Source organism: Lonchura striata, chromosome 10 (genome assembly GCF_050655825.1).
Source record: "Lonchura striata isolate lonStrDom1 chromosome 10, ASM5065582v1, whole genome shotgun sequence".
In the NCBI taxonomy this organism is placed as follows: domain Eukaryota; kingdom Metazoa; phylum Chordata; class Aves; order Passeriformes; family Estrildidae; genus Lonchura; species Lonchura striata.
In genome coordinates, this window is record NC_140712.1 from 6,546,679 (window position 1) to 6,573,753 (window position 27,075).

The window sequence follows — 27,075 nt, forward strand, 5'->3', positions numbered from 1 at the left end:
TCCCAACTCATTCCAGGGATTTTTCCGGATTTCCCTTCCCCTTTTCCCTCCCTGTGTCCCATCCATCCCCTCCTTGGGAGCTGAAAGAGGGAGCGACACAAGGAGGGAAACTGAGGCACGGTGCCAATCTCTCATCCCCGAGGTGCAATTCCTGGCAAAACCCCGCTCCCGGTGTCATTCCCGACCCAAAATCCGGGAATTTTTTCCCGTTTTCCCGCAGTGTGCTACATCTTCTCGCTGGCGCTGTGCTGCCTGCTGACCTGCGCCATGCTGCTCCGGAGCCTGGCCATGCACAGGTGGGACATTCCCATTCCCGAGATTCCCATTCCCGATGTCCCCATTCCCGATATCCCCAGCCCCCTTCCCAGTGTCCCCAGCCTCATTCCTGATATCCCCATTCCCAATGTTCCCATTCCCAAAATTCCCATTCCAAATATCCCTGGCCCCATTCCCAATGTTCCCATTCCCAATATTCCCATTCCAAATATCTCTGGCCCCATTCCGATGTTCCCATTCCCAATACCCCTGGCCCCATTCCCAATGTTCCCATTCCCAAAATTCCCATTCCCAATATCCCTGGCCCCATTCCCAATATCCCCAGTCCTGTTCCTGATGGCCCCATTCCCAATGTCCCTGGCTGCATTCCCAATGTTCCCATCCCCATTCCCAATGTTCCCATTCCCAATATTCCCATTCCAAATATCCCCGGCCCCATTCCCAGTGTCCCCATTCCCAATATTCCCATTCCCAATATCCCCGGCCCCATTCCCAGTGTCCCCATTCCCAATATTCCCATTCCCAATATCCCCGGCCCCATTCCCAGTGTCCCCATTCCCAATATTCCCATTCCCAATATCCCCGGCCCCATTCCCAGTGTCCCCATTCCCAATATTCCCATTCCCAATATCCCCGGCCCCATTCCCAGTGTCCCCATTCCCAATATTCCCATTCCCAATATCCCCGGCCCCATTCCCAGTGTCCCCATTCCCAATATTCCCATTCCCAATATCCCCAGCCCCATTCCCAGTGTCCCCAGCCTCATTCCAATATTCCCATTCCCAATATCCCTGGCCCCATTCCCAATGTTCCCATTCCCAATATTCCCATTCCCAATATCCCCGGCCCCATTCCCAGTGTCCCCATTCCCAATATTCCCATTCCCAATATCCCTGGCCCCATTCCCAATGTTCCCATTCCCAATGTTCCCATTCCCAATATTCCCATTCCCAATATCCCCGGCCCCATTCCCAATATCCCCATCCCCATTCCTGATGGCCCCATTCCCAATGTCCCTGGCCACATTCCTGATGTTCCCATCCCCATTCCCAATGTTCCCATTCCCAATATCCCTGGCCCCATTCCCAATGTTCCCAGCTCCATTCCCACTGTTCTCATTCCCGATATCCCCATCCCCATTCCCGATGTCCCCATCCCCATTCCCAGTGTTTCCATTCCCAATGTCCTTGGATTCATTCCCAATGTTTCCATCCCCATTCCCAGTGTTCCCATTCCCAACGTCCCCATCCCCATTCCTGGTGTTCCCCATCCCCTTTCCCAATATTCCCATCCCCATTTCCAATGTCCCCATGCCCATTCCTGATGTTTCCATTCCCAATGTCCCTGGGCCCATTCCCAATGTCCCGGCCCCATTCCCAATGTTCTGAGCCCCATTCCTGATGCTCCCATCCCCATTCCCAATATCCTTGGCTTCATTCCCAATGTTTCCATTCCCATTCCCAATGTCCCCATCCCCGATGTCCCCAGTCCCATTCCAAATATTCCCATCCCCATTCCCAATGTCCCCAGCCTCATTCCCAATGTTCCCAATGTCCTCAACGCATTCCTGGTGTTCCCATCCCCATTCCCGATATCCCATCCCCATTCCTGATATCCTCATCCCCATTCCCAATATTCCCATCCCCATTCCCAATGTTCCCATTTCAAATGTTCCCATTCCCAATGTCCCCACCACATTTCCAGTGTTCCCAAACCCATTCCCAATGTTCCTATTCCCGATATCCCTGTCCCCATTCCCAATATCCCCATCCGCGATCCCGATATTCCCAGCTCCATCCCCAATGTCCCCATCCTCATTCCCAGTGTCCCCATCCCCATCCCCAATGTCTCCATCCCCATTCCCAATATCCCCGTCCCCATTCCCGATGTCCCCATCCCCATTCCCAATATTCCCATCTCCATTCCCGATGTCCCCATTCCCATTCCCGATGTCCCCATTCCCATATCCGATGTCCCCATCCCCATTCCCAATATCCCCATCCCCATTCCCAATATCCCCGTCCCCATTCCTGATGTCCCCATCCCCATTCCCAATATCCCCATCCCCATTCCCGATGTCCCCATCCCCATTCCCGGTGTCCCCATTCCCAATATCCCCATCCCCATTCCCGATATCTCCATCCCCATTCCCGATATCCCCATCCCCATTGTCCCCATCCCCATTCCCCATGTCCCCATCCCCATTCCCGATATCCCCATCCCCATTCCCGATGTCCCTATCCCCATTCCCGATATCCCCATCCCCATTCCCGATGTCCCCATCCCCATTCCCGATGTCCCCATTCCCAATATCCCCATCCCCATTCCCGATATCCCCATCCCCATTCCCGATGTCCCCATCCCCATTCCCAATGTCCCCATTCCCGATAAACCCATCCCCATTCCTGATGTTCCCGCCCCCATTCCGGGCCGGGATCAATCCGGGACATTTTCCATTTTCCCACGCAGGTCCAACCTGCGGGCGCTCTACCAGGGCGCCGTGCTGGATGTCTTCTCCAAGGCCCACATCCTGCGGCCTTCCCGGGAATCCCTGGTCTGCTGGATGGCCTTCTCCAGCTTCCAGGCGGCCTTCGCCTGCCTGGGTACCGGGATTTTGGGATCACGGCATGGGAATCCAAATTTCCTTTAGGACTAAGTGACAATTCCCTATTTTCACCCCATTTCCGGGAGGGTTTTAATCCCCATTTCCTCAAACGGGATCTGGCGGGTTTTGGAATCACCAGATGGCTGGGAAGTGGGAAAAACAGGGAAAAATAATTGGAAAAATTGGGTTGGGAATTCAAAGAGGAGGAAGGGGTGGAATGATGCCTGGGTAACAGAATTTTGGGATCACAGGATGGAGGATCCTGATTTTCTTCAGGATTAAGCAGCAATTCCCAATTTTTGCCCCATTTCCAGGAGGATTTTAATCCCCATTTCCTCAAACAGGATCTGGCGGGTTTTGGGAGCACCGAGTTGAGAATTGGGAAAAACTGGGAAAAATAATTGGAAAAATTGGGTTGGGAATTCAAAGAGGAGGAAGGGGTGGAATGATGCCTGGGTACCGGGATTTTGGGATCACGGCATGGGAATCCAAATTTTCTTTAGGACTAAGTGACAATTCCCTATTTTCACCCCATTTCCGGGAGGGTTTTTAGCGCCCATTTCTCAAACGGGATCTGGCAGGTTTTGGAATCACCAGATGGCTGGGAAGTGGGAAAAACAGGGAAAAATAATTGGAAAAATTGGGTTGGGAATTCAGAGAGGAGGAAGGGGTGGAATGATACCTGGGTACCGGGATTTTGGGATCACGGCATGGGAATCCAAATTTTCTTTAGGACTAAGTGACAATTCCCTATTTTCACCCCATTTCCGGGAGGGTTTTTAGCGCCCATTTCTCAAACGGGATCTGGCGGGTTTTGGGAACACCAGATGGTTGGGAATTGGGAAAAACAGGGAAAAATAATTGGAAAAATTGGAAAAATTGCAAAAAAATCAGGAAAAATTGGATTGGGAATTCAAAGAGGAGGAAGGGGTGGAATGATGCCTGGGTACCGGGATTTTGGGATCACAGGATGGGGGATCCTGATTTTCTTCAGGATTAAGCAGCAATTCCCCATTTTTGCCCCATTTCCAGGAGGATTTTAATCCCCATTTCCTCAAACAGGATCTGGCGGGTTTTGGGAGCACCGAGTGGTTGAGAATTGGGAAAAACTGGGAAAAATAATTGGAAAAATTGGGTTGGGAATTCAAAGAGGAGGAAGGGGTGGAATGATGCCTGGGTACCAGGATTTTGGGATCACGGCGTGGGGATCCAAATTTCCTTTAGGACAAAGTGACAATTCCCTATTTTCACCCCATTTCCGGGAGGGTTTTAATCCCCATTTCCTCAAACGGGATCTGGCGGGTTTTGGAATCATCAGGTGGCAGGGAATTGGGGAAAAGCTGGAAAAATAATTGGAAAGATAGGAAAAATTTGGGGAAAATTGGTTTGGGAATTCAAAGTGGAGGAAGGGGTGGGATGATGCCCAGTTTTGGCTGGATCCCAAATATTTGGATGGGAAAAGCTGTGGAAGCCTCTGGTCCTCAGCACATTCCAGGGGTTCCTTGTCCCCATCCCAGCCTGGATTATCCTGGGAATTGGGTGGGCGACCCCCAAAAAGAAGGGAAATCTTCTCTCCACCCCCAGGATCTGTCGGTCAATCCATTGGGAATGCAGACCTGGTTTTTGGGGACCGGCGGGGTTTTTCTGGGATCGTCGGGAAAGCCCCGCGCGGGAATTTGGGGGATGAGAACCGTCTTCCCATCCCGGATTCCCGCTCCGTGTCCCCGTTCCAGGTCTCCTGATCCAGCAGGTGATTTTCTTCCTCTGCTCCGTGGCCTTCACCTTCCTGGTGGTGATCCCGCTCCAGATCGGCACCAGCTCCCCGCTCTTCGGGATCATCCGGAACATGTGGTGAGCCCTCGGGAAGGGCTGGAAACCCCAGGGAATGCTCCTGGAAGCGTTTGGGATGCTCCATTTGGGATCTTCCCAACACCACTGGAAGACTCTGCCCTTGGTGGTGTCGTGGGATATTCCTGATGTTTTGGGCCATTCCCGATGTTTTGGGCCATTCCCAGTTTGGGCCATTCCTGATGTTTTGGGCCATTCCCGATGTTTTGGGATATTTCCGATGTTTTGGGATATTCCCAGTGTTTTGGGCCATTCCCAATGTTTTGCCCATTCCCAGTTTCGGCCATTCCTGGTGTTTTGGGCCATTCCCGGTGGTTTGGGCCATTCCCATTGTTTTGGGCCATTCCCGGTGTTTTGGGACATTCCCAGTCTCCATCCCGCTCTTCGGGATCATCCGGAACATGTGGTGAGCCCTCGGGAAGGGCTGGAAACCCCAAGGAATGCTCCTGGAAGCGTTTGGGATGCTCCATTTGGGATCTTCCCAACACCACTGGAAGACTCTGCCCTTGGTGGTGTCGTGGGACATTCCTGATGTTTTGGGCCATTCCCGATGTTTTGGGCCATTCCCAATGTTTTGGGATATTTCCGATGTTTTGGGATATTCCCAGTGTTTTGGGCCATTCCCGATGTTTTGGGCCATTCCTGGTGTTTTGGGCCATTCCTGGTGTTTTGGGCCATTCCCAATGTTTTGGGCCATTCCTGGTGTTTTGGGACATTCCCAGTGTTTTGGGCCATTCCCAATGTTTTGGGCCATTCCCAATGTTTTGCCCATTCCCAGTTTCGGCCATTCCTGGTGTTTTGGGCCATTCCCGGTGGTTTGGGCCATTCCTGGTGTTTTGGGCCATTCCCAGTTTGGGCCATTCCCAATGTTTTGGGCCATTCCCGATGTTTTGGGCCATTCCCAGTTTGGGCCATTCCTGATGTTTTGGGCCATTCCTGATGTTTTGAGCCATTCCCAGTTTGGGCCATTCCTGGTGTTTTGGGACATTCCCGGTGTTTCAGGCCATTCCCGATGTTTCGGGCCATTCCCGATGTTTTAGAATATTCCCAATGTTTTGGGATATTCCCAATGTTTTGGGATATTCCCAATGTTTTGGGATATTCCCAATGTTTTGGGCCATTCCCAATGTTTTGGGCCATTCCCACTGTTTTGGGTCATTCCCAATGTTTCGGGCCCTTCCCGATGTTTTAGAATCTTCCCAATGTTTTGGGATATTCCCGATGTTTTGGCCCATTCCCGGTGTTCTTCCAGGCCCTTCTGGCTGGCCCTGGTGGTGGCCGTGCTCCTGCAGCATTTCCTGGCCCATTCCCAGTTCCTGGAGCAGCATTCCCTGCAGAAGGAGATCACCAACAGGTATGGGGACACCACCACCGTCCCCCACCGTCCACAACTGTCCCCAGTTGTCCCCAACTGTCCCCAGCTGGGGTCTGGCAGGAATTCCAGCCCCCAGGATGTTTCTCCACATGTTCTGGCCTGGATTTTGGTGGGGTGACGCTGGTGCTCCACCGGTCCCACTTCCAAGCCCAGATCCCTCAGGATCAGCCAGGTGGGGTCGGTCACCGCTGGCAGATGTCCCCCACTCAGGGATGGTGACACCACCCATGACCAGGGTGACAGAGGGAACCAAGTGTCCAGTGCCACCCCCCAGAAGGGCACAGAGGTTCTCCTGGACTCCATCCCAAAGCACCAGCAGATGTCCCCTACTCAGGGATGGTGACACCACCCATGACCAGGGTGACAGAAAGACCCAAATGTCCAGTGCCACCCCCTGGCAGGGCATGAAGATTCTCCTGGACTCCATCCCAAAGCACCAGCAGATGTCCCCCACTCAGCGATGGTGGCACCACCCATGCCCAGGGTGACAGAAAGACCCAAGTGTCCTGTGCCACCCCCAAACAGGGCACAGAGGTTCTCCTGGACTCCATCCCAAAGCACCAGCAGATGTCCCCTACTCAGGGATGGTGACACCACCCATGACCAGGGTGACAGAAAGACCCAAGAGCCACCCCCTGGCAGGGCATGAAGGTTCTCCTGGACTCCATCCCAAAGCACCAGCAGATGTCCCCCACTCAGCGATGGTGGCACCACCGCAGACTGGTGTGACAGAAAGACCCAAGTGTCCTGTGCCACCCCCAGCAGGTCACAGAGGCTCTCCTTGCGCCAGTGTCCATCCCAGGCCACCAGCAGATGCCGCTCCCACGTGGTGTCACCACCCCAGACTGGGGTGACAGAGGGACCCAGGTGTCCTGGGGGGCCAGCGCGGCTCTCCTGGAGCTGGTGGCCTCCATCCCAAAATTCCAACCCCACATTTTGCCTGGTTCCCCGATCTCCATGGAGACAAGGAGCTCCTGATGGTTCTCCAGGAGCTTGGGAGGGCTTTGTCTTCTCGCAGTGGGACGGAGCCACCTGGGCCGGACGTGGGTGGGGCCGGGAGGTCTGGGGTGGCCGGAGTTGTCCCATCCCATGGGAATGTCTGCCCCGCAGGCGCGCGCTGTACATCGTCACCTTCCTGCTCTTCCCCACCAACGTCCTGGTGGGCGTCATGGCCGCCGTGTGGCGCGTGGTCATCTCCGGCCTCTACAACGCCGTCCACTTCTGCCGCCTGGACATCAGCCTGATGCACCGCGGCGTGGAGACCTTCGACCCAGGTGGGACGGCCAGAGGTCACCGTGCCACCAGTTTGTCCCACCGCGGGGGGTTGGGATGGGGGCCCGGAGCTGCTGGGATTGATGGTGACCCCAAACGTTGGAAATGGGACACCTGCAGCAGGTGGCTTCTCCTGATTCCTGCTTTTTTTGGCCCAAAAAAATGAGCGGTGACCTTGGGGCTTCACCAGTGGTCACCTCATGTCCTGGGATAAAGAAAGGACCTCCAGGTTCTTCCTGTGGGATCGAGGGTGGCTTGGGAGTGGGACCAGGACAGAAATCAGCTTCTCCAAATTCCTGCTTGGTCCTGCTCTTTGATCCCAAAAAACAAGGGGTGACCTTTGGGGTTTCACCAGAGGTTACCTCATGTCCCGGGATAACGGAGAGGGGACCTCAGGGGACATCAGGGGACCTCAGGTCTTCTTCTGGTTTTCCTGCTGGGATTGAGGGTGGCTCTCCAAACGCTGGGATTGGAACACCTGGAGAAGGTGGTGCTGGCTGGGTCCTCCTCTTTTATCCCCAAAAAAGTGGGATGAGCTTTGGGGTTCCACCTCATCTCCTGGGATAAAGGAGAGGGGACCTCAGCGGAGCTCAGAGGACATCAGGGGACCTCAGGGGACCTCAGGGGAGCTCAGAGGACATCAGAGGACCTCAGGGGACCTCAGGCTGACCCCTGCTTTTCCTGCTGGGATTGTGGGAGCACGGAGACCAGAGCTGGATCCTTCCTTGGGCTCCGGGGTGGGAATGGGGAATGCTGTCCCCAGTGAGGACACGGTGTCCCCGCAGGGTACCGCACCTACTGCAACTACCTGAAGGTGGAGGTCAGCCAGTGCCACCCGCTGCTGAAGGCCTTCTGCTTCCTGCTGCTCCAGCACGGCCGGCCGGAGCCGCGGGCACCGCCCCGGGAGACCCAGCTGGAGGAAGGTGGGACCTGGGGCCACCAGGGATGCGGGGGAAGGGACATGATGGTGACCTCTGGATGGCACTTGTGGTTGGTGTGGGGACACCTACACCCATCCATGGATCCATCCATCCATCATCCATTCATCATCCATCCATCATCCATCCATCATCCATCCATCCATCCATCCATCATCCATCCATCCATCATCCATTCATCATCCATCCATCATCCATCCATCATCCATCCATCCATCCATCCATCATCCATCATCCATCATCCATCCATCATCCATCCATCATCCATCATCCATCATCCATCCATCCATCATCCATCCATCCATCATCCATCCATCCATCATCCATCCATCATCCATCATCCATCCATCCATCATCCATCATCCATCCATCCATCCATCCATCATCCATCCATCATCCATCCATCCATCATCCATCCATCCATCATCCATCCATCATCCATCATCCATCCATCCATCCATCCATCATCCATCCATCCATCATCCATCATCCATCCATCCATCCATCCATCCATCCATCCATCCATCCATCATCCATCCATCCATCATCCATCCATCCATCATCCATCATCCATCATCCATCCATCATCCATCCATCCATCATCCATCCATCCATCCATCATCCATCCATCATCCATCCATCCATCCATCCATCATCCATCATCCATCATCCATCATCCATCCATCCATCATCCATCATCCATCATCCATCCATCATCCATCCATCATCCATCCATCATCCATCCATCCATCATCCATCCATCATCCATCCATCATCCATCCATCCATCCATCCATCATCCATCATCCATCATCCATCCATCATCCATCCATCCATCATCCATCCATCCATCCATCCATCATCCATCATCCATCATCCATCATCCATCCATCCATCATCCATCCATCCATCCATCCATCATCCATCATCCATCCATCCATCATCCATCCATCATCCATCCATCATCCATCATCCATCATCCATCCATCCATCCATCCATCATCCATCATCCATCCATCATCCATCATCCATCCATCCATCCATCCATCATCCATCATCCATCATCCATCCATCCATCATCCATCCATCCATCCATCCATCCATCATCCATCCATCTTCCACCCAAGGGCTGATGCCACTCCAGGGTTGTGATGAGGCTCTTTGGGGTGTGGTGGGATCTTGGTGGCTCCATGGAAATGTGCTGGAATCTGGGAATCCTGGAATGCTTTGGGTTGGAAGGGCCCTTAAAGCCCATCCAGGGACACCTCCCACTATCCCAAGCTACTCCAAACCCCATCCAACCTTTCCTTGGACACTTTGGGTGTCCAGGGGCAGCCACATCTCCTCTGGGAATTCCATCCCAACCTCACCTTTCCCAGCTGGAATCCATCCCTCTGCTCCTCATCCCAACCCTCTCCAGGCCCTGAATCCTCTCCCTGCTGCTCCCGTCTCCTTCCAGGCCTCCAGCTGATGCATCCCAAGCCCCCGGCTCCGGGAAGAGCGCGGATCCGGCGCATCCGGGCGCGCTGGTGGGTGGCCTACACGCTCCTGCACAACCCCTCGCTGACCGCTTCCCGAAAAACCGCGCTGGCCGATCCCGCGGCCAACGGCGCCCAGCTCGGCGTTCCCAGGCCCTGAATTCCCGGGAATCCCATCCCACCTCCCATCTCCCACCTCTGAGCTCCTTCCCAGCCTCCGGACTCTCTCCGAGGGTTTATCCCAAATCCACGCCGAGCCACTCCTGATGTCCGGAGGTGACGCCTCCAAGCCCAGCCTGGATGGAGCCGAGCCAAGGAAAACGCTCCCGGCATCCCAAAAATATTTTGGGATTTGCTCCTGCAACCAGCCCGGTTCTCAGCAGCTTTTCCAGCACGGGACAATTCCCAGGGAAGTGGGAGAGGAGCTGGGGGGGATCCCCAGCGGGCCGAAGGAATTCCCAAGCACCAGGAGAAAATTCTCATTCCCGGCTTTTCAATTCCCCATCCCGGCTCCATCCGGGCTCCGCATCCGCTCCCGGGATGGTTTTTTTCCCAGATTTTTTTTCCCTGATTTCCCCAGTTCATTTCCATTCCTGGTTTTGCGGCGATCCCGTGGTTTTCCAGGGCTGGGATCCATGGGAAGGGATCCATTGGGATCCACTCCCTGGGAAGCGCGGGGGAAGGAGAATAAACGGATCCTTGCTCCTACTGCCGGATGTGCCGTTTTCCTTGGATATTCCCACTCCCAGCGGGATTCGGGATCGTCCCAGCCCCAAATCCACGGAATGGTTGGGATGACATCGCCCAGCAGAGATTTTGGGGATCTGCTCCAGCTGGGAATGTTTGGATCCGCTCCGTGATCCCGTTTTATGGGAAAGCCGCTCCCTTCGTGTTCCCACAGATTCGAGATGGGCGGGAATGGGAACGGGGAATTCTGGGGATACAACACCAACGGGATGGGAATGAGGAGGTGTTGGATCCCTTCTTCCTGCTCTTAAATCCCGGAATTCCTTTCCTTTTTGGGCTGGAATGAGCAGGCTCCCGGTGGATCCCAACCACCCCGAGATTCCCTTGGGAATTCTCAACCCGCACCGCATGGAGCTGCCGGATCACTCTGGGATTTCCTTTGGGGTTGGCCACAGCTGCTCTCTGCAGGATCCCAAGGAACCCATTCCCTCCCTCTGGAATGTTCCCAGCACCCTCAGGACAATTCGGAGTCACCGAGGGTTGGGATTTCCTTGGAGCGATCCCCTCCCTTTTCCCAGGATTTCCTCCCAGCCCATCCCAACCCCTGCAGCTCCAAAGGCAGCCTAAAACCCCGTGAAAAAATCCCTTGAAAAATCCCAAAAATCCCTTGAAAAATCCCAAAAATCCCTTGAAAACTCCCTTGAAAAAATCCCTCGAAAAATCCCCAAAATTCCTTTAAAAAATCTCTAAAATCCCTTTTAAAAATCCCTAAAATCTGTGGCAGCTCCGTGCTACGGGCGGGGCTGAATTTTGGGATCTTGTTTCCACAGCCCCACCCAAGGCTCCCTGGAGATCCCTGGAATTTGTTTGGTTTTCGGGATAGCAGCAGCGCCCTGGGCGGGATTTGGGATTTTCTTCCCCTTCCTGGTGCTTCCCGGCTCACCTCAAAACCCCAAATCCGCCTCCTCACCCCTCCCATCCCAGCTGGAATTTTGGGAATAATCCCGGATCCCCATTATTCCCAGGGATAAAATGGAAATTAAAAGTCAGATCCTGTGAAATGAACCCAAAACTTTCACTGGGGCCACGATTTTTATCCCATAGTGGGAAAAATTTATGGGAATGCAGGAATTCCCCCGGAGACCTCAGCTGCCAATTCCCTTTCCCTAAAATCCCCCCGGATAAGGAAAAATTTCGGTGCTGGGGAGCTCCAGGCTCCGATTTTGGGGTCACATCCATTCCTGGGGCTGCTGTAGGGGGGAATTTTGGGGTATCCCAGGATTTTGGGGATTCCTTCCAGATTTGGGGAACGGGGGAATTTGGGGGGATCTTGGGATGCTCCAGAATTGGGAAGGGTTTGGGGATTCTCTGGCACTGGGAAGGATTTGGGGGAATTCAAGGGGATTCCGTGGGACAGGGAAGGATTTTGGGGTGCTGGGGGGGGGATTCTCCAGAGCCAGAAAAGATTTGGGGGATCTGGGAGGATTCAATGAATGGGGAAAAATTGGGGGATTCTCCAGCCCTGGGAAGAATTTGGGAAAACTGGGAATGACAGAAGTATCCCCTGATCCAGGAGGGTTGGGCATAATCTGGGGGAGCCCAGGAGCTGCTGGGATTTTGGGATTTTGGGATTTTGGGATTTTGGGATGCACAGACCAAGCGAAGCCCGGCTGGTTTAGAAAAAAAAAAAAAAAAAAAAAAAAAAAGGAGTTTATTCGAGGTGCTTATAAAAAGTAATTATTAATTCAAAGTGTTTATGAATCCAAGGTATTTATTAAAATAGTTTCTTTATTACAGGTGTTTATGATGGGTATTTCTTAATTAAAGGCATTCATTAAAGGCACTTCTTGCTGTCCCTGGTTTCCCAGGACATCTGGATAAGGAATATTTGTCCCGCCGGGAATTCCGAAGCATTCGGGGAATATTTATGGCTTCGAGGCAGCTCAGCTTCTCTGCTGTTCCCAATCTTTCCCCCATTCCCACCGGGAACGCTTTGGGAATCTTTGGCTCAACTGGGTGGGTCCAGCCCAGATGGGATTTTGGGATTCCCGATGCAAGGCCGTGGGTGCATCGCGATGCTCCGCGGCACCCGCGTCCGTTCCCAGGGATTTTATCCTCGGATCCCTCTGGAAGCCGCGGCGGCTCTGGGGAGGGATCGCCAGCGCTCTCACCTCCCGCGGCCGCCCTCGCATCCGGGCGGGGAGAAAAGCGGGAAGCGTTGGGACAGCCGGGAACCGGCGGCAGATCCCGCCTGGATCCGGCCTGGATCCGCCCCGCGTTCCCGGAGCTCCTCCGGCAACGGGAACGGCGAGGGCAGCACCACCCGCCCCGGGGCCTGCGGCGACCCCGGCGGGCTGCGGAGCGCTCCCGGATGCCGTGAGCTCAGCGAGGGCGCGACGGGAGGAAAAACTCCGGAGAAAACCGGCAACGCCGCCCTTCACCAGAGCAGCAGCCCCAGGGCCAGCGGCAGAATTCCCAGGCGGAATTCCCGGGCTCCAGCGCCGCTCCGGGCCCGGCCGGGCACATGGTAGACGATGACCAACTTCTCGGCCGCGGCGGAGGGATGCGGCTGAGCGCCCTCGGCACAGCCGTGCCCACCGGCGTGCCCGGCCTGCGGGTCGTCGCGGGGCAGCTCCTCGGCCGGGTTGGCCGAGCCGGCCAGCGCCACGTTGACCGAGACGTCTCGCGTGCCCACGTCGTTGACGGCCAGGCAGGTGTAGGTGCCCTCGTCCTCCTTGCCGAAGTCGGGGATGGCCATGGTGCCGTTCTTGAAGGCCACGAAGCGCTGCCGGCCGCCTTCGGCGCCGCCGCCGCGGTCCCGCGCCGCCGTGGGCCCGCGGATGTCCACGCGGCGAGCGGCCGTGCGGATCCGCCAGCGGATCTCCGGCGGGGGGCTGCCGGCCACGCTGCAGTGCAGGGTCAGCGTCGGCCCGTCCCGAGGCCCGGACAGATAGGTGAGCTGGGCCGAGGGCGGCACGCAGAGCGCCCCGGGGATGTCGGTGACCGGCCGGCCCCGCAGCCCCGCCGGCGCGGCGCACAGCGTGGAGCCGGCTCCGGAGAGGACCGCCGAGCTGCCGTGCGCCCACTCCTTGAGCCAGAAGAGCTTGCAGGAGCAGTCGAAGGGGTTGTGGAAGAGCTGCAGCTGCGCCAGCGCCGGCAGCCCCTCGAAGGTGCCGCGGGCCAGCGTGGCCAGCTCGTTGTCGTTGAGCCAGAGCGAGCGCAGCTCCCGCAGGCCGGCCAGCGCGCCGCGGGGCACGGCGGCCAGCCGGTTGTTGCTGAGCTTGAGGATCTGCAGCGCGCTCAGGTTGCGCAGGTCCTGCCAGGGGAAATCCGCCAGCCGGTTGTGGCTCAGGTCCAGGTTCTTGAGGTGCGGCAGGGCGGCGAAGGCGCCGGGCTCCACGCTGGAGATGCGGTTGTAGCCCAGCCACAGCGACTGCAGCTCGGGCGCTTCGGCCAGCGAGGCGCGGCCCAGGCGGCCCAGGCGGTTGGCGGAGAGCGTGAGGATGGTGATGTTGGCGGACAGGCCCCGCGGCACGTCCCGCAGCTCGCGGTAGGCGCACTCGGCCAGCAGCCGCCCGTTCTTCTTGGTGGAGCAGGAGCACGGCGCCGGGCAGGCCAGGCCGGGGGACACGAGGGACACGAGGGACACGAGTGTCACCAGAGCCACGACGCCCAGCAGCGGCCTCATCCTCGCCTCCTGCCAGGCGCAGAAAAAGGAATGAGCCCCGGCCAAACAGCCGGGATGGGAAAGAATGCCGAAAGCGGTTTGGGAGATTCCCTAAACCCCCTGGAGTTTGTTCTTCCTCCCCTCTGGAAAAGCTTTTCCGGGTTTGGGATGAGGAGCGGGAGCCGGAGGGTTCCGGGCTCCTCCCGTTGGGGAGGAACGGAGCCTCCGCAGCTCTTTCCCAACCGGCCTTCCCAAAAATCCGGGAATCGGCCTTCCCGTAAAGCAGGGAATTTTTGGGATTTCCAGCGGGCTCGCAGGCCGTGTCATGGAAAAAAACGCGGCGCCTTCTCTCAGCTGGGGTCCCCGCGGCCGCTGGAATTCTTGGGAAGGGAATTTTTCCCAACTTAACTCCTCATTCCCCTGGCGGGGGCTTTTCCAAGGCGCTCCAGAGGTTCCTTCCCGCTGCGAATTCCCGCAGCTGGCAGGCAGACCCCTTTTGTCTTTCCGTGCCCTCCGTTCCCCGCTCCCAGCGCTGCCATTCCCAGCGGGAATTTTCTCGGGAATAAACCCGAGCTCGGGATCGGAGGGGTGGCAGAGGCGCCCCGCTGCCTCTGGGGCAGCTCCAGGTGACATTTTGGGGTGCGCGGGGAGGGACGGACCCCATCTCCCGGAGGTTGCGGAGGGAAAATCCCAGGATATTTTTATTTCCCTCCCGGAGCTCCGGGTCGCATCCCCCCACTTTTCCAGAGCTCCCCGGGGCTCCCCCGCCGCCTCCCGGCGCATTCCAGGGCCGTGAAGAACTTCCCTGCCTCCTTCCTCCCGTCCTCTCCCGGATTTTTTTCCCGCTTTTTCCCCGTTTTTCCCCCGCTCCCCGGGCCCGCCGCCCCCGCCCCGTCACCGCCGGTGCAGCCCCGGTGTCCCCGCTCCGCTGGCCTCGGCCCCGCCGCTCCCGGGCCTTCCTCGGCTTCTCCTCCTCCTCCTCCTCCTCCTCCTCCTCCTCCTCCCGGCCCGTCCCCTCCCCGTCCCCCGGGCCCGGATTGTTTTCCATGGCACCGACCCGCGCGGCCCGGCCTCGGCTGCTCCAAAATCCCCTAAAACCCACACCCCTGTCCCCCAGAATCCCCTAAGACACACGCCCCTGTCCCCCAAAAACCCCTAAAACCCGATACCGCACACCCCTGTCCCCCAAAATCCCATAAAACCCGTCACCACACATTCCTGCCCCCCAAAATCCTCTAAAATCCACACCCCTGTCCCCCAAAATCCCATAAAACCCGTCACCACACACCCCTGTCCCCCAAAATCCCATAAAACCCGTCACCACACACCCCTGTCCCCACAAAATCTCATAAAACCTTCACCCCTGTCCCCCAAAATGCCCTAAGACCCCTCACTGCACACTCCTGAGCCCCAAAATCCCCTAAAACCCTTCACCACACACCCCTGAGTGCCAAAATCCCCTAAAATCCACATCCCTGCCTCCCAAAATCCCCTAAAACCCGTTACCACACATCCCTGCCCCCCAAAATCCCATAAAACCCATCACCACACATCCCTGCCCCCCAAAATCCCCTAAAACCCTGTCACCCCAAATCCCAGTCCCCCAAAATCCCCTAAAAACCCGCCACCCCAATTCCCAGAACCCAAAATCCCCAGAAACACGTTACCACATTTCCCTATTCCCCAAAATCCCCTCAAACCCCATCACCCCAAATCCCTGTCCCACAAAATCCCCTCAAACCCCATCAACCCACACCCCTGCCCCCCCAAATCCCCTAAAATCCCACCACCCCAATTCCCTGTCCCCCAAAACCCTCTAAAATCCCATTACCCCAATTCCTGCCCCATCATCCGAAATCCCTGCACCCCAAAATCCCCTAAAATCCTGTCAACTCACACCCTGCCCCCCCAATCCCCTAAAACTGCATCCCCCCAATTCTCTGCCCCCCAAAATCCCCTAAAACCTCATCACCCCAATTCCCAGTCCCCCAAGAAACCCTCAAACCCCATCACCCAAAATCCCTGAACCCAAAAATCCTCCAAAACCCGTTATCACAATTCCCTATTGCCCAAAATCCCCTAAAATCCCATCCCCACACCCCTACCCCCAAAAATCCCCTAAAACTGCGTGCCCCAAATTCCCTGTATCCCAAAATCCCCCAAAACCCCATCCTCCACATCCCTGCCCCCCAAAATCCCCTAAAATCTCCTTCCCTCCAAATCCTTGATCGCCAAAATTCCCCAAAACCCCATTTGGGGACGGGCTTTGGGGACAGGGTTTGGAGACAGGGTTTGGGGTCAAGGTTTGGGGTCAGGGTTTGGGGACAGGATTTGGGGTCAGGTTTGGGGTCAAGGTTTGGGGACAGGGTTTGGGGACAGGGTTTGGGGACGGGCTTTGGGGACAGGGTTTGGGGACAGGGTTTGGGGTCAGGGTTTAGGGACAGGGTTTGGGGTCAGGGTTTGGGGACAGTGGGTGGGGACAGGGTTTGGGGTCAGGATTTGGGGTCAAGGTTTGGGGTCAGGGTTTGGGGTCAGGGTTTGGGGTCAGGGTTTGGGGACAGGATTTGGGGTCAAGGTTTGGGGTCAGGGTTTGGGGACAGGATTTGGGGTCAGGATTTGGGGTCAGGTTTGGGGTCAGGGTTTGGGGACAGGATTTGGGGTCAGGTTTGGGGTCAGGGACTGGGGACAGGGACTGGGGACAGTGGGTGGGGACAGGATTTGGGGTCAGGATTTGGGGTCAGGTTTGGGGTCAGGGTTTGGGGACAGGATTTGGGGTCAGGTTTGGGGTCAGGGTTTGGGGTCAGGGTTTGGGGACAGGGTTTGGGGACAGGGTTTGGGGTCAGGGTTTGGGGACAGGGTTTGGGGACAGGATTTGGGGTCAGGATTTGGGGTCGGGGTTTGGGGTCAAGGTTTGGGGACAGGGTTTGGGGTCAGGGTTTGGGGTCAAGGTTTGGGGTCAAGGTTTGGGGTCAGGATTTGGGGACAGGGTTTGGGGTCAGGATTTGGGGTCAGGGTTTGGGGTCAGGGTTTGGGGTCAGGTTTGGGGTCAGGGTTTGGGGTCAGGGTTTGGGTTCAAGGTTTGGGGTCAGGTTTGGGGTCAGGATTTTGGGTCGGGGTTTGGGAACAGGTTTGGGGACATGGGGTGGCGAGGTGACCCCACAGAGTGGTTGTGGGGCAGGGTCAGAAGGGAGGAGGAAATTCCCAAATGCAGGAATGGCACCGGGAATGTCACAGGAGATGTGACAGGGGATGTGACAGGGGATGGCACCGGGGATGGCACCGGGAATGGCACCGGGAATGGCACCGGGGATGGCACTGGGATGTGACAGGGGATGGCACCGGGTTTGTGACAGGGGATGGCACTGGGAATGGCACCGGGAATGGCACCGGGGATGTCACAGGAGATGTGACAGGAGATGTGACAGGGGATGGCACCAGGGATGGCACCCAAGACGTCCCCGGTGCCACCTTCGTGTGTCCCTGTGGAGAATTCCCAAGAAAAGGTTGGAAATTTGGGATTGTGGGGATTTCTTCCCCCAGATCCCACACGGGAATGGGAACGGGCCCTGTCCACCCCAAACTGGTCAAACTGGGAGATCCCAACTGCTCAAACTGGGAAATCCCAACTGGTCAAACTGGGAAATTCCAAAATAGTCAAACTGGGAGATTACCAACTAGTCAAACTGGGACATTCCCAAACTGGTCACACTGGGACATTACCAACTGGTCAAACTGGGAAATCCCAACTGGTCAAACTGGGAAGTCCTGACTGGTCAGACTGGGAGATTCCAAACTGGTCAAACTGGGACATTCCCAAACGTGTCAAACTGGGACATTCCCAAACTGGTCAAGTGGGGAAAAGCCCAACTGGTAAACTGGGACATTCAAAACTGGTCAAACTGGGAAATCCCACCTGGTCAAACTGGGACATTCCTGACTGGTCAAACTGGGACATTCCCAACTGGTCAAAATGGGAAATCCCAACTGCTCACACTGGGACATTCCTGACTGGTCAAACTGGGACATTCCAAAACTGGTCAAACTGGGAAATCCCAACTGGTCAAACTGGGACATTCCCAACTGGTCAAAATGGGAAATCCCAAATGTTCAAATTGGGACATTCCCAACTGGTCAAACTGGGACATTCCCAAACTGGTCGACCTGGGAAATCCTGACTGCTCAAACTGGGACATACCTGACTGGTCAAACTGGGAAATCCTGACTGCTCAAACTGGGAAATTCCCAAACTGGTCAAACTGGGACATTCCTGCTGCTCAAACTGGGACATTCCCAAATGGTCAAGATGAGAAATCCCAACTGGTCAAACTGGGACATTCCCAGCTGGTCAAACTGGTCAAACTAGGACATCTGCAACTGGTCAAACTGGGAAATCCCAACTGGGACATTCCTGACTGGTTAAACTGGGACATTCCCAACTGGTCAAACTGGGAAATCCCAACTGGGACATTCCTGACTGGTTAAACTGGGACATTCCCAACTGGTCAAACTGGGAAATCCTGGCTGCTCAAGCTGGGCCATTCTCACTGTGTGTCTGCAATTCCCTCGTGAGCTCTCCCTTCATTCCGGCCACGGGGATAAAACTGGAGGATTTTTGGGAATTGCCAGCACTCCATGGCTGCTTTCACCATTCCCAGCAGGAATTTTTTCCAGGAGAAATGCCGATCCCCTCCCCCACCCCCCCTCCTGGAGAGCAGCAAACCCCGGCCTCATCCTGCATTCCCGGGAATCCGCGGTTCCCTAATTAAAGGCGGCTGGCTTGATTGTTCTTTTCCACTCCCGCCGTGACTCCCGAGCGCGACGCTCGATTACCGGAATTTCCACAATTATGGGAGTGTCAACAATTACGGGAATATTCGCAGTGATGGGAATGTCAACAATTATAGCAATATTCGCAATTAATTATGATAATAGCCACAGTGATGGGAATGTCAACAATTATGGGAATGTCAACAGTGATGGAGATATTCACAATTATGGGAATGTCGACAGTTATAGGAATATTCGCAATTAATTATGATAATATCCATAATTACGGGAATGTCAACAATTTTGGGAATATTCACGATTAATTATGGGAATATCCACAATTATGGGAATGCCAACAACTGTGGGACTACCCAAATCATGGGAATAGTCACAATGATGGAGATATTCACAATTATGGGAATATCAACAATGTTGGAGATATTCACAATTATGGGAATGTCAACATTTATGGGGATACCCACAATTATGGGAATATTCACAATTAATTATGGTAATATCCAGTTATGGGAGTATCAACAATTACGGGAATGTTCACAGTTATGGGAATGTCAACAATTATGGGAATGTCAACAATTATGGGAATAGTCACAATTAATTATGATAATATCCACAGTTATGGGAATGTCAACATTTATGGGAATATCAACAATGATGGAGATATTCACAATTATGGGAATATTCACAATTAATTATGGGAATATTCACAATTAATTATGGGAATATCCACAATTATGGGAATATTATGGGAACAATGATGGAGATATTCACAGTTATGGGAATGTCAACAATTATAGGAATATTCGCAATTAATTATGATAATATCCACAGTTATGGGAATGTCAACATTTATGGGGATATCCACAATGATGGGAATATTGACAATGATGGAGATATTCACAATTATGGGAATGTCAACAATTAGGGAAATACCAATAATTATGGGAATGCAAACAATTATGGGAATATTCACAATTATGGGAATGTCAGCAATGATGGAGATATTATCCACAATTATGGGAATGTCAACATTTATGGGAATGTCTAGAATTATGGGAATAGTCAAAATTAATTATGATAGTATTCACAGTTATGGGAATGTCAACAATTATGGAGATATTCACAATTATGGGAATGTCAACAATTACAGGAATATTGAAAATTAATTATGGTAATAGACACAGTGATGGGAATGTCAACAATTAAGGGAATATCCACAATTATGGGAATATCAACATTTATGGAGATATTCACAATTATGGGAATATCCACAATTATGGGGATGTCCATAATTGCAGGAATGTCACCAATTATGGGAATATTCACGATTAATTATGGGAATGTCCACAATTATGGGAATGTCAACAATTAGGGAAATACCAATAATTATGGGAATGCAAACAATTATGGGAATATTCACAATTATGGGAATGTCAACATTTATGGGAATAGTCACAATTAATTATGGGAATGCCAGCAATTATGGGAATATCCAGGCTCTGCCAGGCAGATCCAACTCCTGGATCAGCCTCAGATCCCTGGGATTGGGGGGATTTTTGGTGGATTTTGGGGGGATTTCGGCATTTTTTTCCCCTGGAGAAAGGAATGTTGGATTGCCAGGGGGGGATTTCATTGGTGGGATGGATTGGGAGCAGAAATCCAGTGGGAATTTTGGGATGAGTGCTGGGAGAGCTTGGGAACCCAGGTGGCACCAGCAGGCAGAGGAATCTGGGGAGAAAAAGGCAAAAAAAGAGCAAGGTTTTGGGTGTTTTTTTAACAAAAATAAAGAGGCGAGTATTGCAGAAATTCCATCAAAAATTAAATAAGCTACAGAAAAAAAAATGACAGATGAAGTATTTCTAAAATGATAGAAATCATACATAAAATAATAAAAACATATCTGAAATGGGAGAAAGCATATCTAAAATGACATCAATTACAGAAAAATGACAGAAATGAGAATTAAAATGATAGAGAACGGCGTAGAAAATGATAGAAAACGATCCATAAAACGGTGGAAAACACACATCCGTGGGATGTTTCCTTGCTCCAGCGGATTCCGATGAGCACCGGGGGGAAAATGAAATTCCTTTTTTTTTTTTTCCCCCCTCCGGGGTGATTTTTATAAGAGAAGATTTAATGGATTTGGGCGATTCTGCTCGCGATTTCCGCGCCTGCTTTATGGCCGGAAAAAATGAATTTTTTTTAGGATATGGGGGAAAAAAATGGGAAAGCGCATCAAAGGAGGCGGCTGTGGCGGTGCCACCTGCTGGCTGTCCCCTCCCCGCGCGCCCTGGGGACAAAATCCCGGTTTTTTCCCCCAAAGCACGGAAGCGGCTCCACTTCCAAGAATCCCTTTTATTGACTCGTCGGACGGAACGCGCGGAGGAAGCGGCCGCGGCACACACACACTGGGCTACAAGGCTACTCTACCAAAACACACCGAGGGGAGGGGGATTGGGGATTTGGGGATTGGGGATCGGGGATTGGGGATCGGGGATCGGGGATTGGGGATTTGGGATTTGGGGATTTGGGGATTGGGGATTTGGGGATTTGGGGATTGGGGATTGGAGATTGGGGATTGGGGATTGGGGATTGGGGATCGGGGATCGGGGATTGGGGATTTGGGGATTTGGGATTTGGGGACTGGGAATTGGGGATCGGGGGATCGGGGATTGGGGATTGGGGATTGGAGATTGGGGATTGGGGATTGGGGATTTGGGGACCGGGGATCAAGGATCGAGGATCGAGGATTGGGGATTGCGGATCGAGGATCGAGGATCGAGGATTGGGGATTGGGGACCGGGGATGGGGATTGGGGATTGAGGATTTGGAGATCGGGGATTGGGGATTTGGGGATCGGGGACCAGGGATCAGGGATTTGGGGATCGGGGATTGAGGATTGGGGACCGGGGATCAGGGATTGGGGATTGAGGATTTGGGGATCGGGGATTGGGGATTGGGGACCGGGAATCAGGAATTGGGGTCTAGGGATTGGGGATCAGGATTGGGGATCAGGAATTGCGGTAGGGAATAGGGGATTGGGGACCAGGGATCGGGGATTTGGGACCGGGAATCGGGGATTTGGTGGGGACCGGGGATCAGGACTGGGGACCGGGAATTGGGGATTTGCGATGAGGGATCGGGGATTGGGGACTGGGGGTCTGGGATCGGGATTGGGGATCGAGAACTGGGGACCGGGAATGAGGGATTGGGGACCAGGAATCAGGATTTGGGATCGGGAATCAGGGATTGGGGATTGGAGATCGGGGATTGGGGAGCCCCCGGCACCTTGTGGGGCGCGGAGCTGTCCCGGTTCATCCGGTGCTGAACGGGGAGAGCGGGATCCACCGGGAACGGGAGTGGCGGGGACCGAGGATCAGCTCCTGGGAGTGCCGAGGACCAGGGAGAACGGGGACCCACCGGGAACCGGAGGGGCGGGGATCGAGGATCAGCTCCCGGGAATGGCGGGGACCAGGGATCAGCTCCCGGGAGTGGCGGGGACCGAGGATCAGCTCCCGGGAGTGGCGGGGACCGAGGAACAGCTCCCGGCAAGGATCGGGGATCAGCTCCCGGGAGTGGCGGGGATCGAGGATCATCTCCCGGGAGTCGCGGGGACCAGGGATCAGCTCCCGGCAAGGGAGGATCAGCTCCCGGGAGTGGCGGAGACCGAGGATCAGCTCCCGGCAAGGACCGGGGATCAGCTCCCGGGAGTGGCGGGGATCGAGGATCAGCTCCCGGGAGTGGCGGGGATCGAGGATCAGCTCCCGGGAGTGGCGGGGATCGAGGATCAGCTCCCGGGAGTCGCGGGGACCAGGGATCAGCTCCCGGCAAGGGAGGATCAGCTCCCGGGAGCGGCGGGGACCGGGAATGTCGGCACCCGCCGGGGCGCGGGGAGCATCGCCCGGGAGTGGAGGAGACCGTGGAGCCCCGGGATCCATCGGGGAGCGGGAAAACCGCCCGGGAGCAGCGGGGCCGGGAATGTCGGCACCCGCCGGGGAAAACCGGGACGCGGCGGAGCGCGGTGGGCAGCGGGGGAGCGGCGGGGACCGCTCCGGGCTCGACGGGAGAGAAGCGGGGAGCAGAGGGGACTCACCGGGCGCCGAGGAGCGGCGGGGACTGAACGGATTCCAGCAAAGAAAATTGGGGGCTATCGGGTTTTTAGCTTTTAGCCGTTTTCTCGGGGTTTTTTTCGTTTTTTTCCTCGGAGGGGAAAGCGAGCGCGGGGCTGGCGGGAGGCGGAGGGAGGCGGGGGAGCGGGAATCGTTGTTGCCCGAAATGGAAACGAAATCGTGGGAGGCTCAACCCGCCGGCACCGGGCGAGAGGGAGAAGGGGGAGAAGGAGAAGGAGAAGGGGGAGGAGGAGGAGGAGGAGGAGGAGGAGGAGGAGGGGGAGGAGAGGCGGGGATGGCTCCGCTCGTTCCCGGAGGTTTTTCCCCCGGGCGAGCGGGGGGTGGGGAGCGGGGGCCGGGGGCTTCGGGGGGCTCAGCGGGGCCGCTGCCGGTAGTTGCCGTTGATCTCCGGGGTGATGGTGACGGCCTCGGCGCCCAGCGGCAGCTTGTCGCTGTACTCGGAGCGCACCTCGAACTCCTCGGCGCCGCCCTTGGACTGCGACTCCGCCATGGAGCTGGCGGCCACGCTCTCCTCCCGCTCCAGCTCCGCCGCGCCTTCCCCCTCCCTGCCGCTCCTCCAGCGCGCTCCTTCTTCATCCCCCGCCTCCTCTTCCTCCTCCTCCTCGGCCTCGGCCTCGCCGGCACCGAAGTTCTTCTCGGACTCCAGGTAGGAGGCGCGGGGGTCGAAGTCGGCGGCCATGCGCTTCTCCATCTGGTCGGGGTTCTGCGCCTTCATGATCAGCTTGTAGGGCTTGGCCTGCAGCTTGGCGAGCAGGTGGCACCACGTGGCGCCCAGCAGCGGCAGCGTGGCCAGCAGCAGCAGGAAGATGCTGACCACCACGATGATGATGAGCGACGGGATCTCCTTCTTGGTGGTGAACACCACCTGCACCCGGCACTCCTCGCCCGGCGAGCTCAGGCACACCGAGTAGTTGGTGCCGGGGCTCAGGCCCTGGAACCAGTAGGAGTTCACGCCGGCCTCGATCTGCGACCACTGCAGCAGGGTGTGGCCCCGGTGGCCCTGCTGGCACAGGTAGAGCACGCCCAGGTGACCCTCGCCGGGCCGGGTGGGCGTCAGCTGGACGCGGGCGTCGCGCTCGGCCACGTCCAGGGCGATGACGCCCAGGTCGAAGCTGCGCCGCTTGAAGTCGCCGCTCTGGTTGAAGGCGTGGTTGGAGATGTGCTTGGAGCCGCCCGCCGAGGAGCCACATTTCTTCTCCAGGCCCGGCAGCTCCACTGGGACCAGGCCCCGGCCCTCAGGCTCCGGCCCTGCCGCCGAGCCAGGCCGGCTCTGCCGGGTGGGGCCCAGCGCTTTGCCCCTCTCCTCCGGGGTCAGCACGCTGTTCTTGGCCGCCTCGCCGGCGGCTTTCTTGTCGCCCGCCTGCCCCTTGCCGCCCGGCGGGTCTCCTCCGGGCACCGGCGGGCGTTTCTGCGCGCCCGCCACGGCCACGTTGACCGAGGAGTGGTTGCTGCCCACCTCGTTGGTGGCCACGCAGGTGTAGGTGCCCTCCTCGCGCTTGCTCAGCCGCGGGATCGCCAAGGTGCCGTTCTTGAAGGCCACGAAGCGCTCGGGCTCCGACCGAGGCATCTCCTTGGCCGCGCTCTCGGGGCCGCTCCCGCCGAGCTCCAGGCTCTGGCCGGCCGTGCGGATCTTCCAGCGCAGCTCGGGCGGCGGCGAGCCGCTGGCGGCGCAGTGCAGGCTCAGCGCGATGCCGTCGGGCAGCTCGGCCGCGTCCAGCTCGGGCGAGAAGCTGAGGCTGACGGCGGGCGCGGCGCAGCTCAGCTCGGGCAGCTTGGCCAGCGGCACGCCGCGCAGGCGCTCGGGCAGCGCGCAGGCGATGGAGTCCTTCTCGGGGATGGAGATGAGCGTGCTCTCCATCCAGCGCTTCAGCCAGCGCAGCGCGCAGGAGCACTCGAAGGGGTTGTTGTAGATCTGCAGGTGCGACAGCGAGCCCAGCGAGTCGAAGATGCCCTCGGCCAGCGTGGCGAAGCGGTTGTTGTTGATGCGCAGCGAGCGCAGGTCCTTGAGCGTGCGGAAGGCGTCGGGCGGCACCAGCGCCATGCGGTTGTTGTTCATCTTGAGCAGCTGCAGCGCGCTCAGGTTGCGCAGGTCCCGCCAGGGGAACTCCACGATCTGGTTGTGGCTGACGTCCAGGTTCTTGAGCTGCGCCAGCGCGGCCAGCGCGCCGGGCTCGATGGCGGCGATCTCGTTGTGCGCCAGCCACAGCGAGCTCACCTGGGTCACCTCGGCGAAGGCGCCGCGGGGCAGCGAGCTGATCTTGTTGGCCGACAGGCTCAGGGTGGTCACGTTGGAGGGCAGCCCCGCGGGCACGGCCCGCAGCTCCTTGTAGGCGCAGTCGGCGAACTGGTGCGCGTACTTGTCCACACAGGCGCAGGGCTCCGGGCACGCCCGGCCTGAGCCCAGCAGGGCCGCCAGCAGCAGCGCCAGCAGCGGGGCCATGTCCCCCTGGCAGGGGACAGCGCGGGGCTCAGCGCCAGCGCGCCCCGGCCCCGCCCGCCCTCGGGAGCTGCAGGCGGCGGGGCCGCGCCCCATTGTCTGTGCCCGGCTCCCCCCGGCTGCCGCCCGCTGCCTCCCGCGCATCCCCTCCTCGCCCTCTCCCCCGCTTTGCTCCCCTTCGCGGCGGCTCTTCCCACCCTTCTCGCTCGCTTTTTCTCGGCTCCAGCAGGTTTTTCTTTCCTCCTCCCTGGCCGGCTCTTCCCACCCTTCTCACTCTCTTTTCCCCGGCTGGATCAGGTTTTTCCTTCCTTCTCCCCTTCCCGGCTCTTCCCACCTTTCCCACTCTCTTTTTCCCAGCTCGATCGGGTTTTCCTTCCCTCTCCCCTTCCCAGCTCTTCCCACCCTTCTCACTCTCTTTTTCCCGGCTCGATCGGGTTTTTCCTTCCTTCTCCCCTCCCCAGCTCTTCCCACCCTTCTCACTCTCTTTTCCCCGGCTCGATCGGGTTTTCCTTCCCTCTCCCCGGCTCTTCCCACCTTTCCCACTCTCTTTTCCCCGGCTGGATCAGGTTTTTCCTTCCCTCTCCCCTTCCCGGCTCTTCCCACCCTTCTCACTCTCTTTTCCCCGGCTGGATCAGGTTTTTCCTTCTCCCTTTCCCAGCCCGCTCTTCCCACCCTTCTCACTTTTCTTCTCCTCGCCTCTATCAGGCTTTTTCCTCCCCCAACTCCCCTTCCAGCGAAATAACCAACTAATTAACCTCCATTTTCTTTATCCTCCGCTTTCATCCCTCCTTTCCCAATTATTTCTTTCGCCTCCCTCCCCTCCAGCTCTCCCCTCCCTCGCTCCCCCGTCTCTCCCTACTTCATCCCCGCCCTATTCCCTCTCTCCTGTCGCTCCGTCCCCCACCACTCACCCTCTCCTAGGAGCCTCTCCGCCACCCTCAGCCCTTCCCGGCGCTCCTCATCCTCCTCCTGCCAGCCGGCCGAGGGGCGGGGGGACCGGGGGGACCCCGCCCGTTGCCCCCGCGCCTGCCGGGGCTGAGCTGCGAGCGGCGGCGGGGCCGTGCGGGCTCTGGGCTGCCGAGGCGCAGCGAGAGGCAGCGATTTGCATTTCTGCCAGCCTCCCCCTCCGCCCGCTCGCCACCCCCTTCCTCCTCCCAGCCCACCACCCACCCCCCCGGCCGGCACCGCCCGCGGCCGCTCCCGCGCCGCTGGTACCCCCGAAAATACAGAAATAAGCCCGAAAAAAGACGCGGAGCCGCCGGTGCTGCTCGGCCGCGCGGTCGCCGCTTTTTGCCCGGAGCGGCGGCGATGCCGTCGGGGCGCGGCTCTCGCCGTCCCGGCCGCGCATCCCTCGGAGGATGGAGGAGGAGAAGGTCGGAGCCTCCCGCGCCGTTGTTCCCGATCCATGCGGGAATTCCAGAGGCTCGTGCGGCCGCCGGAGGAGGAGGGAGGACGGGGACGGCAGCGGGGGGACGCGGCGGCCGCACGCCGCTCCCGGAGCGATCCACACGGGAAAAACGAGAGCCGGGGAGCGGCGCAACAGAGCCCCGGGGCAGGAAGCATCGACCGGGGCAG

The 27,075-nt window shown here is 57.0% G+C and overlaps 3 protein-coding genes across 8 annotated transcripts in view; 1 reads left to right on the forward strand and 2 right to left on the reverse strand.

Moving 5' to 3' along the window:
* Positions 1–10,499, forward strand: part of STRA6 (signaling receptor and transporter of retinol STRA6) — a 33,483-nt gene extending 22,984 nt beyond the window's left edge. For 3 of the 4 annotated variants that reach the window (XM_085588538.1, XM_077786002.2, XM_085588537.1), the window contains exons 12-18: positions 221–296; positions 2,746–2,879; positions 4,615–4,732; positions 5,982–6,083; positions 7,215–7,378; positions 8,162–8,299; positions 9,773–10,499. In XM_085588538.1, coding sequence (XP_085444664.1) covers positions 221–296; positions 2,746–2,879; positions 4,615–4,732; positions 5,982–6,083; positions 7,215–7,378; positions 8,162–8,299; positions 9,773–9,951 — 911 coding nt within the window. In that variant the 3' untranslated portion in view covers positions 9,952–10,499. Of the gene's footprint in view, positions 1–220; positions 2,463–2,745; positions 2,880–4,614; positions 4,733–5,981; positions 6,084–7,214; positions 7,379–8,161; positions 8,300–9,772 lie in introns of those variants that run through there. The other variant, XM_085588536.1, reaches the window with a different exon arrangement.
* A 1,730-nt stretch (positions 10,500–12,229) lies between these two features.
* On the reverse strand, positions 12,230–23,277 carry LOC110482661 (immunoglobulin superfamily containing leucine-rich repeat protein). Of its 3 annotated transcripts, none has more exons than XM_021552078.4 (2): positions 23,027–23,277; positions 12,230–14,175 (listed from the first exon to the last, which is right to left on the reverse strand). In XM_021552078.4, the coding sequence occupies exon 2, from the start codon at positions 14,164–14,166 to the stop codon at positions 12,916–12,918; it is 1,251 nt and encodes a 416-aa protein (XP_021407753.3). In that variant the 5' UTR covers positions 14,167–14,175; positions 23,027–23,277; the 3' UTR covers positions 12,230–12,915. The 3 variants fall into 3 exon arrangements, with proteins under 3 accessions (XP_021407753.3, XP_085444672.1, XP_077641978.2); XM_085588546.1 differs by lacking the exon at positions 23,027–23,277 and adding an exon at positions 15,079–15,119; XM_077785852.2 differs by lacking the exon at positions 23,027–23,277 and adding an exon at positions 15,044–15,119.
* LOC110482663 (immunoglobulin superfamily containing leucine-rich repeat protein 2) lies at positions 21,274–26,547 on the reverse strand. The gene is made up of 2 exons (XM_021552080.3): positions 26,412–26,547; positions 21,274–25,509 (listed from the first exon to the last, which is right to left on the reverse strand). The coding sequence occupies exon 2, from the start codon at positions 25,501–25,503 to the stop codon at positions 23,416–23,418; it is 2,088 nt and encodes a 695-aa protein (XP_021407755.2). The 5' UTR covers positions 25,504–25,509; positions 26,412–26,547; the 3' UTR covers positions 21,274–23,415.
* Between the last annotated feature and the right edge of the window lie 528 nt (positions 26,548–27,075).

Coding starts and splice junctions, on each gene's coding strand:
- LOC110482661 (XM_021552078.4), bottom strand. CDS start 14,166: ATGAGGCCGCTGCTGGGCGTCGTGGCTCTGGTGACACTCGTGTCCCTC.
- LOC110482663 (XM_021552080.3), bottom strand. CDS start 25,503: ATGGCCCCGCTGCTGGCGCTGCTGCTGGCGGCCCTGCTGGGCTCAGGC.